The following is a 16,421-nucleotide window of genomic DNA, read 5'->3' on the forward strand; positions in this document are numbered from 1 at the left end:
AATTTAGCTTAAGCTATCTACATTGATTTATAAAATGGAATACGCAGGTTATTATTTACATTTTTTTTGATTGAATGCAACGGGTTGGTGATAGGAGGGAGGAAAGAGATATTATCAAGGCACTAGGAGATGTTTGAGCAACCTGGTCTAGTGGAAGGTGTCCCTGCCTGTGGCAAGGGGGTTGGAACTGGGGCTTTAAGGTTCCATCTAACCCAAACCATTCTGTGACTCTGTATTTACTTCAGATGTTGCTGTGAGAAATTGCCAGAAGATAAGTAAAAGGAGGAGGGAAAGGGGCATGGTCCCTGTCATGAAGGTGGCCTGTGTGTACATTTTTTTAGTGTAGGCTTTCTGGATAAAATCAGTACGGAACTCCAGCCACAGGGACATGGGTGCAGGACTCCCCATCCCTTCATCAGATGGCTACAGGGTCAGGTTCCTTTCTGTTCACTTTTTCCTCTCTGCTCGCATCAGGCTTTCATAGCAGGATGGCTTCAGCAGAAAGGGAGAGTTGTCATCCGAGCCTTGCCATTCTCTGAGCACTTCGCTTTAAAGGAGGAGGGGTGGGTTTGAGCCTTCAGGCTAGGGGGCCTTGTGAATCTGGGTCTCTTTGCTGGCAGACTTGCTTACCTGTTCTTAGGTTTTGCCAAAGCCTTCTTGATGCAATGTGATCACTCATGCATGGAGGAAGCCAGCAATAGATGGGGAGGGGTGGAGACAGCTCTACTTAACTATAGTGAGAAAAGCCTCTGAAGTCCCTTCAATTTAAATGCAGCTTATATCTCTTGCTCTGATCATAAAGCATAAATTATTTTAAGGAACAGCGCTGCTATTGGTGCCCATGGCTACTGATCTGTATCTGCAACATGCAATACATTTACTGTGAACGTAATAAATAACTCTGAAATCTTGTTCCAAAAGAGCTTTGTAACCCATCCTGCATGTCTTGAACACCTCCTTGGCTTCAGCAAGGTAGTGATACCAACTTGAAAATGTGACGCTGGCTTAAAAATGTCCTTAATTGCCCGCAAGATGGAAGCCTGTTCTCATTCTTACTGCCGTGCAGAGATGTTTCCTTGCACATTTGCTCTTCAGGTTTTTATAGATCCTCTTCATGGGCATAATCCCAGGACTTTACATTTCCCAACAGGATCATTTATTCTATCAGAGCTCAGCAGAGGTTTGTTGTTTGTTTGTTTGTTTTCCATCTTGTGATAGTTCAAGATTTAAAATGTCTCAGTGCCCAGCTGATATAAAACCAATGTTTCAAATCTGCTCAGGATCTCCCCTGCTGGACACTGCTTGAATTATGGAGGGGGAGAAAGGGAAGTGCAATCCTGGCTGGCTTAGATTTGTAGCCTGACAGCCACGGAGGGAATAGGGTAGCAGCCTAATTGCTTTGATGAGCAATGAGCATGAGCTTAGGGGAGCTGTGAAACAGGAGGATGGTCTCTTGGTTTCCTGCACAGCTCTGAGTGGCTGTTAAGTCTGCTCGTTCATTTGAATGACCTGGGGAAGTTACTGTCTCATTAGAAATCACTGCGTGGAGCTCTGGGAGCCACATCGCCCTCTGCTCTTCCCTGAGGAACTTATGACAAATGGCTTTGGTTGAAAAGGTCTGATGTTTCTGATGCCGTGAGATTGATTTAGTCTGGGATGGAAAGTGCTCTGTGTCTTTCCCTGTGAAATATGCACTATCCCAAATATTCAGGCTCAGACTCAAAATGCCTCGTGAGCTGCAGCCTGATGAAGTTTGCAGATATCCAGACAACCATACTCTTGTATAGAGTGTTTATAAACATGAGCAAAATTCAAGTACAATACTGGTTACTCAGAGCTGCAATTTGAACTTGAGCCAGGACTAATCTGAGAACTCATCAGTTTGATTAAAGCCTTTTGCACAGCTCGGCTAATCGTGTTGCAGTGCATAAATTTAGCTATTGTAGCCAAAAATATTTTTGTATAAGCTGATTAAATGATGCTGATAACTAGCCATTAAATAGAGCAGATACCACCATTAATCAAGGTGCAGTGAAAAGTGGATACATTTTGAAGAAAGTACACTAAATAACAAGGTAATCTAGCAGTTTGTTGTTTAAAAGAAAATCAATTTGGTCAGTTTTCAGTGTATTTCTGTGCATCAGAGACTGAGTAGCATGTTCACATGTGTGTAAGGGTTATATTTGCTCACGCTCTGCGAGCTGAGGTTCTCTTCAAAGAAATTATATGAAAAGAAAGAAGTAAGTAAAGCATCTCCCCCAGAAACGATAGGAATGGTTGTGCTGCTTCTCCCCAACTTTGTCTAATGTTTGAATTCTTGCTTTTTGACCTAAGTGATTTTTGTATTTATTCGCTTCCCTCTGAAAAAAAAAATAATCAGTTGGTAATCAGTCTCACACACTGGTGGAAATAAAACCGCTTTAGGATCTCTATGAGGTGCTGATCCTCAGAATTAAAAGCTGCTGCCTGACTTTGGGCTGATTGATGGAGCAATAGCAGTGCCTGTCCACCAATCCCCGCAGCCTGTGCGGCCGTGCAGTCCCCTGAGCACCTACCAAGTCATTGCCTGTGGCAGCCCAGAGTGCTGCTCCCTTAGCTGGATGGCTCCTTGTGTTAAGCCTCGGCTTTGTTGTTGCCATTCTTCATGTCTGCTCTGGAAATGCTCTTGTACAAGAAAGCTGATGTTTCTGAGAAGCTATGGTAGTCCAGTTGGTTTTGTTCTGTGGGCAACAGATGAGATGCTGTGTCATGCTAGACTAAGATTTTATAATTAAAATAGGATTATTTTTTTTCCTATTAGCAGTCTTATTTGAAAGACAGCAGTTTTTCTTGATTGTTCTTGCTGGTGCAACTCATGTATCCATATGATTCCATAAAAACAGAAAAAGAAAGGACATCTGGTGCTCAAGTCTGGCAGAGTGCTGTTTATCAGGAGTGTAACGGAGAGCACTGCAAGTGAACTATAAAATGAGTGTACAGGGTTTAGGATTATAGAGCACATGCTAGAAGCAGATAATAAATCAGAAGTGACATTTTAACCATGAAATCCTCTTCAGACTCTGGCAAGGATAGAATATTTATTTGGGCTGCAGCTGAAAAGAGAAGCTTAAGGAAACTGGGTGAAAGAGAGAGACAAATTAACTACAGAAACTACCGTGGCCTGTCCTGGTTTCACATCTGAAATGTTAGCTTCCCTCTGCTGCTTGCAGCATGCATTTAATTCCTTCTTGCAGTTAACCCCATTCATAATTCCATCGCTGAATGTTTGCCGTAGTTGTTGGGCAGATAAAGCCTGGGGTGATTTTTTTTTTTCCAGTTCTCTCAGTGAGGCCAGGAGTTCTCCAAACGTGTCACCTTTGGGCTCTGATCCTGCATCTCTGGAGGCTGTGGCTGGGGCCCTGACCATCAGCATGAGGAGTCGATGTCCAGGCAGGTGCCAGGCGGTGCTGCTGGTGCACGCTCTGCTTCCTGCTGTCCACACCCAGGGGTGTAGTGTGGGCTCCTGCTGGGACAGCAGAGGAGCAGGAGCCGGCCGGGGGCCCAGTCAGGTCCACTTTCAGCAGCAAAGGCAAATGCTAGGATTGCAATGGGATCAGTGCCCCAGTGTGTGCTGACACTCCTGTCTGTGCTCTCTCTGTATGCTAAATCTTGAAAATTCTCCTGCTGGAAGTGAGGCTGCCCTCTGCCAAGCATGAGGCAGTGTGGCCGGGCGATGTCTGGGCTGTGAGCAGTGTGGCCAGGTGACAAGCCACTGCAGTGAACACGGCTGGGCTCACCTCCACTCGCTTCCCCCAGCAGTGCTGCCTGTGTGGGACCCAGTGTGCTGGAGACACCTGCATGTGGAGCTGCTCCTCAGTGCCCCAACCTCACTAGTCAGTGAGATTGATACTCTCCTGATCATAAAGAAGAGTACATACAGTACTGGAGTACTCTGACTTCAGCAAATACCTATCCTTTTTTCTCCCTTGAATAAAAGATTGGACATTATCGCTTTGCCTTGTTATCAACTCTTCTGTTCAGTATCTTCTGTGGGTAGTGGAGCTGTTCATCCATCTTCTGGAGCATTCCCTGGAGGACACTATTACAAATGCAGCCCCTCTATTTTGACAGAGGTCAAGGAAGTCTTAAGAAAACCACATCGTAAGCACACAATAGAAAGAAATCTCTTTTGGGCAGCTAGGCCAACTAGTCTGTATCCAAAGCTACGATCACAGCCATGCTTTTAAAGACTTGGGCACAAGGAGCTGTTACAGCATTGGCAGAGTTGCCCCCATCCCTGTGATTAAATGCCTTTTTTTCTCACTGTGTCTTGGATAGCTCAAGTCCCTGCAGCGTGTGCCAGCTTTAAGGAGCAGAATGCTGTTTGCCTGCACTACAGCAGGGACGTAATGCCTGCATAAAAGCTTTGGACTTCCCAGCTCACAGAAGTGTCTCCAGAATGGGCACCTAGAAGAAAAGGTCGTATATCCTGTGTGCTTACAAAGCAGCCCATACTCCCCGGGCAATACAAAAAGGCTAATCCGGAGCTGCTCCTGCTATTGTCTGTACAGTGGCTTTCTTTTCTAGTAATGCAGCAGTTTGCATGCACACATTATCTCTTATTCCTTAAGAATTCATCATTTGTGCCTCTGCTTATTCCCTGCATGAAGTCATAATCCTCTATTTACGATATCACAAAGGGTTGCTGTGGAAATGATTACTAATATTAATAACCCAAGGAGGATGACTTCAGGTAGGGAATTAGCAGAAAGTGCAGATGAATCCTGACTTGTGTAATGCAGCAGCAAAGAAGTTAGTGAAATCCAGAGAACAATTGACAACCTGCTCCTTAAAATAATTCAAAAAAAAAAAAAAAAAAAAAAAAAAAGCATGTGCTCTCAGCATTATAGGTAGGAAAATTAGTCAATTTATAGGATTCTGTGCACTTTCCTTTAGCACGTATTTGCTTGCTCTGGATCAGGTCCTGTGAGACATTGCATGCTTTCAGCTCCTCCTGATTTTCCATTACTTCATGAATTAAGGGTGTGTGGCATCTCAGAGGACACAGGTCTTCACCGGGTACCGGATGATCTGCTGTTTTAAAAAGGCAACTACTTGTGCTTTTCTTTTAATTAAGGTTGGATGTTGTAATGAATCTGCTGCCCTGAACTGAGTGTCAGTGTTGTTCAGTTTGTATGTAGGCAGGAGAGCTGAGTCTTTTGTAAGATACAGACTCAGAAGTGTATTTATAGAATAAAGTGTTGTATTTGTTTTTGGTTTGTTTTGTTGCTTTTTTTGTTGCTGTTTTTTTTTTTTTTTGGTTTGTGTTTTGTTTTTATAAAAGGCGAGGCAAGTGTCACTTTACGTATGCATTTGTCATCACCAGGAGCTGGGTCAGAGGCTGACAGGCGATGTCATTCGACTTGCGTAAATGAGGGCTCACATTCCTGTGCCTTATTTTTCCTTTGCCTGCTCTCTCCCTGGGTTCCTGTCCCAAACGACAGGATGTTCGTCCTGCAGGCGTCTGGCTGAGAGCAACAGCAAAGGCTAGCCGCTTCCTCTTCCCCACCTTGGGACACAGCGGCCCTGAGGCGCTGCTGTGGGCAGGGGCCGGTGAGGTGCTGTGAGGGGCCATGAGGCGCTGTGAGGGGCCGTGCAGTGCCACACATCTGTGGTGAAGGAAAGGGTGGCCTGAGCCCAGCCATGCTGTGGGCCGGGGTGGGAGAGGTGTCTTAGGGAACTCAGCGTTCTGGAAAAGATGACTGGGAGGGCGCAGGAGGGAGGAAAGGGCCCAAAGCCCAGCTGCCGAGGACATGTGGGGGCAGGCGGGGATTAAAGCCGCGCGCTGGCTGCATGCCCACTGCAGACTGGGTGCCGTGGCCATGGCCGACTGGGGGCAGCATGGCTGGTTTGGATTAGGTGTGGTGTGCAGTGTTCTGTTGTACTCATGGGATCCTGTGCTTGCATCTGCAGGGTTTATTTTTATATTGTATTAAGTATATTATATCTTTAGGAGATGTCTGTGTTCCTTACAAAAACACTCAAATCACTCCTAGTGCTATTTGCGCTGCACAGACTGGCTGTGCTGTCCCCTTCCTACTGTTGTCCCTCCAGCTCCTCCACCTTACTGGCGTGATGCTCCTGACAGACCCTGGCATTCGATCAGGGCACTGGCTCTAACAGCTCCCCTCTCTTGTTCCCTCCTGCCCATCTGGTCGGGGTCACTCTTGTCACTGCTGCGTTCAGGGAAGCTCTCAGAAAATGTCGCATGCTGTGGTGCATGTGCAGGCTGGGCACTGGCACCCAGGCGGGTAATACCACGGCACAGCTCCCCAGCCCCACTCTCCTGTTCAAGCCCAAGGCTGCTGCTTTCTTGCTCCAGTGTCAATTATTTCTTCCAAATGTGACGAAGCAAACTTAAGAGGCAGAGACAGGGCAACAAAACAGTGAATGAAATTCAGTGTAGATGAATGTTAAGTGATGGGGCTGGGAGAATGCTAATGTGAACTTCATGTAAGAAATAATGTGCTCCAGCTGGTCGTTACCACAGAAATAAGATCTGATCAAGAAATTGAGATTGTCATCTGAGCTGAAAGACAAATGGAGAACATTATTACGCCACCAGTTAAAGCTGTGGTGTGTCTGTGTGCTGTGTGTTGGCTGTTACATGCCTTTTGCGTGCACCATCCCTTCATTTAAAAAAAAAAAAAAAAATTTAAATGGAAAGACTTGGAAAAGGGTAATAGATGGACAGATACCCAGAAAAGTTTGCATAAAGAGACAAATTAAGCAAGCTATGACTATTACCTGGAAAAGAGACAGCTAAGAGGGGATGATAGATGCCTGTAACACCATGAATGGTGTGGAAAAGGAGTTTGGGTACTGGTTGTTCTTTGTCTCTTCTGGTGCAAAAAGCAGAGGAATTCTAAGGGCCAGGAGCTTCATCTTGCTTCCTCCGAGTTATTTTCCTGATAGTGAGCAATAATTTATATTCCTAGACAAGTGCTCCTTCCTCCAAGCAGAAGAAAAGCACACTGTGCTTCCAGACTGCCCAGCCAAGCGAGGGAGATGTTACTGCCTATTGCTGGGTTACTCTTCTCATCAGCATAGGTCACCCTGCACCCCAAAAAGCCATCATTTTCATCATTGCAGGCAGACCTGATGTAGCTTAATTTCTTCTCACAGCTTTCAATCTGTTGGGTTAAAATCTCCCAGTTTGCTCTGTAACCCAGGCCAAGTGTTTCTTACGCTTTAGTGTAAAACAGGCAAAACTTGGATATGCTTGGAAAGAATGAGGAGAGGAGGGATGGAAAAAATATCGTAAATAGTTTTTTATAAGAATACCATGACTAGAAGGGTTGAGGAAAGGTAACTGGATAGAATGTAGAAGGGGAATGATCCTGTGGGTATGGAGTTGCATGCACTTGCATGTTTGTTTTTTCTCTTAAATGCTAAGGGCTAGGAAAGGAGAGCTAATTAAAACTAAAATCGGAGCCTGAAAATTGAATTTTGTTTCTCTATCAACGTGATGCGGGCATTCTTACATACAGTGTTTGCTGTCATGTTGGAAGAAGAACAGGTGCTGTGTGTTTGTCTTTGCTTGTGGGGTGCTGGAGGTAAAAAGGCATGGGGCTGGTCACTGCATCCCATAGCTACCGGCATGTGAGCAGGTCCCAGATGGCAGCAGGGCTCCAGCTGGGGCCTTCCTTCTACAGGGACAAAGTGTCTGGGCCTGGCCTGCCTTAAATGTGCATGTGGTCAGCTCAGCTCAGCTTGTGATAATAGGCCCTGAACACATACGCATTTTTCCTTCATGCATAATGCTGCTTCATATTTAGGATTATTTAGCTTATCCATTACCTCAGTTGTCTGAGGACACACTGTAAAAACTATAGAAAAAGCATTTTAGGCTATGCGAATGACTTCAACATAAGGAAAGCATGACTAAGGGCTGAGAGAATGTGCAATGAAAATTACCCTCTCTGGGCTGAAGAAAATTCCCAGAAAAACTAGGCATGCGGGAAATGCCTGACTGTTAACATAGCTGGTCATATGTTTGTGGGCAGAAAGCCAGCCTGAACGCATTGTGCGAGGGCTATAGTCTTTGTAAACTTAACTTTTCCCAAAACAATACGTATTTGAGGTGTTATTTGATAGAAAATATGATCAAAGAACCTTGCTTTCGTGTTTTTCTCTGCCTTGTTGTCCTGTCTGGCCAGGTGCATGTGCTCAGTGACTCTATGTCATAGAAATATGTAAGACCATGGGTCAGGTTAAAATAACCTGATTACATCGTATCAGCATATTTCTGTTGGATCCACAGTCTCCCTGTGGCACAGGTCTGGGGTGTTTTTGCCTGTACACACTCTCAACAAATTGGTTTTTGGAATTTTATTTCAACGTGCAGACATAGTTATAACAGGGATGAAAGCTTGCAAATATGATTTCCTTCTTATCTTAAAAGCCAAGGAAGAGAGTAATTTTATATTGTCAAACCACCAGTTACTAGTAAATGCTATCTTGCAGCGGTGTTGTTGCTAACAGAACCCATCCCCACTGCCGCAGCCAGGTACTCAGACTCCCATGCTTCTCTTTCTCATTTTTTTACTCATTTTTTCTCTTCACTTGTTCCCAAATTAATTCATACACCACTTCTGTGCTTTTTATTTTTGAAATCAATCCTCCTAACGTGCCCTCACCATCATCTCCCAGGTTTCCTGAAGCTGGTTCGTGTCTGCTCAGTGAGGGCCTTGCACTTGTTCTTCATTTCTGCTCACTGTGGGTGTTCCAACTTGGAGCATTTTATGGAAGCAAATGAATGGCAGATGTGTCCATACCCTTCTGTTTGAGAATTAATTTATAATTTCTTATGGAAATGTTTCAGAGTGAGTCACAATGCATTTCTGATGAACGAACTGTTTCTACAGAAAACTGGTAATATAGGATTCTATTACCAACAAGGACTGGAGAAAGCACAACTGTTTGGGAGCTGAGCGAAAGCCAGGCAGTGGCTTTTCCTCTACCACTATGTGTGTTTCAGTGTGGATTTAATTAATACGTTTCCTTAATCCAGATTTAAAAAGATTATTTAGGAAAGGGAGGCTGTGGGTAGAGGACAAGTCTGCAGACTTGTTACCAGGGACAGCAGCAGCAGGGGGTGCAGGCGTGTCACCTGCTGCTGGATGCCTGCAGCATCAAGGAGAGCTTTAAAAAAATACATCATGGCAACGGAGCGGAAACAAATTCATAAATAGGGAAGTCAAACATGGTAAGTGCGGTAATAAAAATACATCCGGTAAAGTAAAGGCGCAAGGATTTTTCCCCAGCAAAACACATTAACCTTTTATGGAGGTAGATGTGACCTTGGGAGCTCAGCTGAGATTCATAACTTAAGTAGGAACAAGAAATAACAATCTGATAATGCTTCCTCAAGAATGCATTGCATTCTTCGCTATGAGTTTCCGTGTTCTCCACGGGATGTGGATGACTCAGGCTGCAACATGAAAAATGCATCCAGGCCTATAAAGGAATTACTGTAGCTGTGGAAGTGTGAGTTGTTATAGTGCTTCACAATATGTTGGAGATGCAGTTGTTCTAATTCAGCTCCATATGGCATTTTTTATGAATGAGTAGCAGTACAAATGACCTTACCAGTAATTTGAAGATAACTGTGCCTAAGATCAAAGTTTGCTCTCTGCTACATGATGTAGATCTCCCCTGAGAAGGGAATTTAGTTGAAGAATTTTGTGAACAGAGTGCTAGTTTATTTTTAACATAATTCTAATATGAGTAATTTTAAGCTGAAAAAAAAGCTTAAAAATCTGTGTGGGAACACAGGAGGACTAGGAGAGAAACTGAAACACTTGAATTTGCTTAGGCTTTGGATAGGGCCAAAGCTTTGAGCTTTGTTTGCTTCTGCATTATTCTAGGTCTCTGTCAGAGACACTGGTATAAAGCTGGAGTGATACAAAGGGGAGCCAGGCTTCTCGTCTCCAGGCTTTTTCTATCTTTAGTAAAAAGTTGAGCCTAATCCAAAACTCGCGATCTCAGGCTTCTCGTGTGCTGAGAGTCTCTGTCTCGGAAATTCTGCCAGGATCCAAATTTGAGTATGAGCCCTATATTTATAAACCCAACTTCTGAAAGCCACCAGCTCTACTGTTCTGACAAGGTTATTGTGTTGTCCCCTTGGGAACGAGGATTAACTCAGACGTGCCTTCTCGCGCCCCGGCACAGGTGCCTAGTGAAAGAGTAACTGCTTGGAAAGCAGAAAGGAGGTCCTTGAAAAGAATTAAGATTGGGCTGATAGCCAAGCTGGGAACCGTTCCTGTCCTGTTTGTGTTAATTCACACTCGTTTTATAAATATTGAATGATGGCTGCTTTTCTCAAAGGTGCTGAACACCTATAGTTTCTGTCAAAGTGAGCGGGAGGTTTGCATACTCAATGTGCATTCCTTAAGGAAAAGTCCACGGACTACTCGTTGAGTACACCGCTTAATCCTGCCGTTTCCAGGAACTGTTTGACAGAGGTTTTCTACTGCTCTTTTTGGGTAGGGTTAGTAGATTCTTCCTTGAAGGCAGAGATAAAGACAGATCTCCTTACTTGCTGTATAGCAAAATGGCTCTTGGCTGACTTGGCAGTCGCAATTAGCACTTTTTTGAAGGCTCTGTTCTTGTATTTGTGTGGACCCCTCTAAAGCGTTTGGTCTAAGTAGCTGCACTTTTTGTCTCCTGGCAGACCATGCAACAGATGAGTGACCACCGCTACGACAAGCTGACAGTGCCCGATGATGCTGCCGCAAACTGCATCTACTTAAACATTCCCAGCAAAGGCCACGTCCTGCTGCACCGAGCCCCCGAGGAGTACCCAGAGAGCGCAAAGGTGAGAGAGGTGCTGAGCATGGCTGGGAGCCCGCCAGCATCCTGGCCTCTCCGGGAAGTCGCTGGGCACTGAAATTCGGTGCTTTCCAGAATGGGTTATATCCTGTCATGGAAAAAATCAGAGGGCAAAAGCACTGGCTTTTGAAAGGTGTCGGGCCTGGGCTCTATGTTCATCTCCACTATTGATTTAATTTTGTCTCTTGTGCCCCTGGTGCTTCTTCTGCACGACTGGGAGCAGTAACAGTTCCCCTTGCTGCACTATTGTTGGTTGTGAACCTTTTGAGAGCTGTAGGCAGAAGGCCACATACACCATAAATGTTAGCATTGATTACAAACCATGAGACAGCTTAGCACCCACTGAGCCAGCCATGCCTGTTCATTCTGTAAATAGTTAGAGAAAAGGGAAAATAGTAAGTGTAAAATGTAATGATTTCTGTTCTATTTTCTTTCCTAAATAGGTTTTTGAAAAACTGAAGGACCACATGCTGATTCCAATAGCCAACACAGAACTGGAGAAAGTAGATGGGGCACTCACCTGTTGCTCTGTGCTTATTAACAAAACTTCAGAATTATGAGTTTACAGAGTCCCTCCCTTGTAACTGGCAATAATGTTACACACAAGGTAGACGAATCTGTATCCACACTTCTATTGTTTTTATTGACAATCTACTGTACCACTGTGCTACTAACCCTTGTTTACAAATTTTTTGCTTTGTGTAATTTTATTATGTCCTTGCAGATGGTATTTAAGGTGGATGTATGCTTTTCTTGAGGGGTGCATAACTGAAGTATGTTAGTCCCATGGGCTAGCAGAAGACGCTTATAATGGCTAACCCCTTATGTTAGTGATTTAACTTATCTGTGTGAAAATTTTATGAAAACCAACTAATTCTCAACACTTCAAGAACCTCTGTCTCTGTACTGTTGCCTTCTCCTGTCTTTTTCTCTTGCTTCCTTGATCTGTGTCTTTTTTTCCTTCTTCAGTCTTTCATCTCCTTTTTTCTCTTTTCTTTCAGTAATGCAAGGTGTCGGTGGGGACTAAAAGTTCAGGGGGCTCATGAACTTGGTATCTTGTGTGGTTGGGAAGCTGGAACAGTGGGCAATAGACTGCTCACTGTCTCAGCCATATCACATTGCTGCTGCTGGGCAGAATCATGCCTAGAATCAGTTTCAGACGCCAGGTAGCAATTTTGGGAAAAGCTTTCTCTGGCGGGTGCATTCAAGGGCAATGTCTGCCTGGGAAACTTGGATGACAGAAAGAAATTGCAGTGCAGCCACATATGACATGTCCTGCAAGTTCAGGTCCTGGTTTGCTGCTCGTGCTTTGTATTCACTTTAGTGAGAAAGAGAGGGTTTTTTTCTTAAAGGCCAGATCCCAGGGAGCACCTGGACGACAAAAATGAGAAGTTCAGATGTTCTTGGAAAAGTTAAAACTCTGAAAGTAAGCAAAATTGTTTTTTTATTCTATTTTTTACTTTCCGTGTATTTGTCCCTTAGTTCTGCTGTTTTCTCTTCTTTTGGAGGCCACATACTAGCAAAATTCAAAAGGAAAGGCTGATAGAATGAGTTGAAGGACAGTTATTCCTGGATTATGCTCATGAATAAGGGAAGCTATTGTTTCCTGAAAGATTGGCATGTGTACTTTATCTGCCCTTGGGGTAGTTTTCCTTGGAACAATTACCATCTTATTTTTTTAATTGCATGAATATTTACTGTGGTATTCATTTAAAACAAATACAGTTTTTGTAGCAAATTCCACTACATGTTTACCCACTGAGTCATACTTTTTTTCACCACAGTAAAGTGAAGCATTCCCCATTGTATTCACATGCTTCTTGGTAAACCATTTGTAAACTAAGGATGGAGAAATTCCCAAACAGAGGCAGCAGTGGGAACTCTCCGGAGACTGACGAATAGTCTGAACATGTTATCGACTTCCTAGGCACCTCCTCCACCTTTCCTGAACCACTTGTGGCATGTTTCTGAGGTACAGTCAGAAGCAAGCAGCAGCAGGGAGGTTAGCAATGCGTTCTGTAGCACAGCAAATAGTATTAACCAAGTGCACACTTTGGTGTCCTCTGGAAACCCACATGATTTTCCACACAACCATAAGGTTGGAAACACAAGTACATATATCTATAGGTTCTCCACAGGGCATCTCTCACCTCACATCAGTGGCTAATGTGGAGCAAACATCCTGGCAGCCATGGCAGGATGAATCTCATGTCTGGGCGCACTGTACGTTGTGATGACACGAGGCACCGTGAGGGAGAGAACAATGACGAGCAAATGAAATGTATCTGAAAAGGTGTGTCCCAAAGGAGGTCCTTCACCAGCCAAACAGCAGCTGTTTTTGTGGCTGTCCCAAAGGATTCTCCTGATGTTTCTCCCTTGTCTCCTCCATTTCCATGAGCTACCATTTCAGCTTGACCCACGTGATCAGGCTCTGAAGATGTAAATGTTGCAGTGGGAAATCTCTGTTCTCCCCTTCCCTCAGTGCTTTTTATGTATCTGGTACAGCGTCTTGCATTTTAAAATGAATTCATACTAAACAAAGATTTTGTGCCAAAAAATAACCCTTTAGTATTTAACTATAACTTCTAGAGCCAAGCTTTATGCTTAAAAACTTCTGTATTTGTGGAGGCTGTTGTAAAAAGCCTGAACAGAACCCCCTGACTTGTCTGTACTCTCCTGGCCTATCTGTTTCAGTCCCTCTCCATCATCTCAGTTGGGAGCGGGAGCATCCAGCTGGCTTGTGCCAGCTAGGCTGTGGGATTTCCATTCAATTCATGCCTCAAACTTCTAGTTGTATTTTTGCCCTCTCTTTCTCTGACTACAGCTTCTAGTTTATGGTACAATAAGCACTTTTCTCCTTCTTTTTAACTCCAAGTGGAGTTTCCTTCTGCTGCCTCAGTTCTCCTACTTCAGTCTTCTTTTTCTGCACTCCCGTCTCCTTGCTGTTCATTCCACAGTGGACAGTCCTAAATTTTCTCCCTCCTTGACTAGGTGCGAGGTGGGAGGAGAAACCGAGGTGTCCATTTTTACTCTGAGGGTCTTCTTTTGAGCTGGAAGGATGACTGTCAGCAAGGGCTGTACATCTAGAGAGTGACAAGGGAGGTGACTCCTCTTCAGGATTGCTCCAGAAAAGAGAAAAATGTGGTGGACATTGTTGATACCTTGTGTCTCTGAAAGCAACAGAATAGGTGATAATGGCTTTCCCAAGGGAGGGAGAGGGAAGAGCAGACCTCAGAGCTGAGAAACACCTCATTTTCCAGAGAGGTTGTTGGTATTATTGCCATTTAGGTTTCCTTGCCTTCAAGGCTGTATTTTGGCATACAGAAAGAGGAGAGGATTGGCTGTGAGGAATTTGAATTCCCTCAGGTGGTTATTTCAAATTGTACTCTAACTTTAGGTGCAGAATTTGGGTGCTCTAAATCATGTGTGCTTCGTTTCCATTTGACAGAGTTTGTCGTAGGTGTGATAGGTTCTTAATATACATGCATCTTTGATGCCAAAAGTTACCTAAACTGGTTAATGGGATTGCCATCACTTCTCTGCTTTTAGCACTGCGCTTTGTTATCGCATTAAAAAACAAGCAACAACATTAAAAGCATTTCAGTTTGTGCATTTACAGTATGGTACTAAGAACTAGAGTCATGCCAAATGCTGCTACTTCTTGCTGTTTGCTACTTTTTCTACTGCCCAAACAAAGAATTCAGTTGCGAGGACATTTCTGCTGTAACACACATACATCTAATGGGTGTCCTGTGCATCTTGTCACTTGAACATTTCTCAAATGTCTGATGTGAATCATCATCCTTGATTAATATAAATAATAAGATGAGATCCCAAACCAAAAAAGGAGATGAGACACTGAACTGCCCACATAAAACATTTGATAACAGCTGTTAGGCTGTATGACATAGAAGGTCAGTGCAGAAGATATTGTGGTTAATAGCTCAGCAATGGGGTTTGAATTACTCATCAGTATTTTTTTTTTCTATGACCAAGCAGTTTAGCTTAGATCAAATGAAGGAGCGGCAATGTGCATTAAAGATCTTTCATGGTTATTATCTTTACTATGAGTTTAGAAAGATCTGTGTTATGTGGGTTTCTCTCTTTAACAATGTGAATACAGTATCTCTCTGCAATGAAAATGTGAATGCATACTGTACTTACAAGATAATCTTGAATTCTTCCATTTCTGCATTTTTGTCATTTCCATGCTAATATAATCCTTTTTTGTCTTAAATAGATGCCACTATGAAGCTGTTCTCTGACTTTTTGGGTGTTTTCCATGTAATAGGTACAGAGGTCATAGGCAGCATCATGTCCAGTTTTAAAAATAAACATTCAGTGAAATGCAGAACAAGGAATCTGCTTTTTCTGTTTGTTCACAGCAAATTGGGGATGAAATATGGAAAAAAAATAAGCTTTTGATTTCACTCATCTTCTTAAACATTTTATCAATGAAGTCAGAGCCAAATTACTTTAATACAAAATACTGGCATTCATGTAGAATCATTTTGGGAAAATAATTTACTATTTAAGATTCTCTATTTTTGTTTTTATCAGTAAGGAAGCTGAAAAGATAAGACTGCTTAAAGAATGGTATTTGTTAAGTGATTGTGAACAAAGTATCATTGGAGCTCGTGTATTTTCAGAAAAGTTTTAACTGGACGTATGATGTAACTTGTTTAGAGTTGCATGTGAATCGTGTTAGTCACTGTTTTACATTGTATTGTTCTGCAGTACACAGATATGACTACTGAACACAGAAGTATTACATTTCATCAAACTTAAAATCTCGCTGCAGTATATAGTTTCCCACTTTTTGTGCCAAAAACATCAGTACATTCCATAATCTATTCTAATAGAGGTTTGCACTTTGATTTTTTTTCTTTTTGTGATCCTTGCAGTTTCATTACTATATATCCCTATCACAATGGAATAAAGTGTCAATTGTACTGTGAACTATGTAGTTCTTGCCTCTTATTTTGAAACTGCAAGCACATGCATTTAATTTAATACTGTGTCATGACATCTTTTTATTGGGAAGCTTGCTACATATCTAGAAATAAAGCAAGTAATAGACACAAGTACTAAACCTTCAATCCTGTTAGAAGAAATCTTGACTCTTTAAAAACAAATCATGATTTTAGATTTACCTTTAAGAATAACGTAGATAGAGGAGGTATTGGCTAAGTATGCTTAGCCAAGATAACTAAACAGATGTTATTATAGTACAGCATTTTTCTGTAGTGTGTGTATTTACTGCAAGTTACAACAAATGAAACGACAAAGGTACAGTGGCATGATCATTGTTTTAATTCTTTCTGTAGCTCTTGCACCTTTCCCTCCTGCAAGATGTCAAGAGAGTTGACAGCGTTTCAGACGTTGCTGTGTGGTAATATGACAGATGGCTGCGTGTTTTATATCTAAATACCACTTGTTGCGTGCTGCACATGATGCAGTGGTGCTAATCTCTGCTTGTACTCTCGTGCGCTAATATGACTAGACTGGTATTAGGAGTAATGATACTAGAAGACAACTCAGTTGTCTCC

The 16,421-nt window shown here is 43.0% G+C and overlaps 1 protein-coding gene across 1 annotated transcript in view; it reads left to right on the forward strand.

Moving 5' to 3' along the window:
* Nucleotides 1-15,831, forward strand: part of DDAH1 (dimethylarginine dimethylaminohydrolase 1) — a 54,108-nt gene extending 38,277 nt beyond the window's left edge. The window contains exons 5-6 of the mRNA XM_084527644.1: nucleotides 10,715-10,858; nucleotides 11,316-15,831. Of these exons, the coding sequence (XP_084383770.1) occupies nucleotides 10,715-10,858; nucleotides 11,316-11,432 (261 nt within the window). The 3' untranslated portion in view covers nucleotides 11,433-15,831. The remainder of the gene's footprint in view (nucleotides 1-10,714; nucleotides 10,859-11,315) is intronic.
* The last annotated feature ends 590 nt before the right edge of the window (nucleotides 15,832-16,421 follow it).

The sequence above is a fragment of the Aythya ferina genome, assembly GCF_964211825.1.
Source record: "Aythya ferina genome assembly, chromosome: 8".
Lineage (NCBI taxonomy): Eukaryota > Metazoa > Chordata > Aves > Anseriformes > Anatidae > Aythya > Aythya ferina.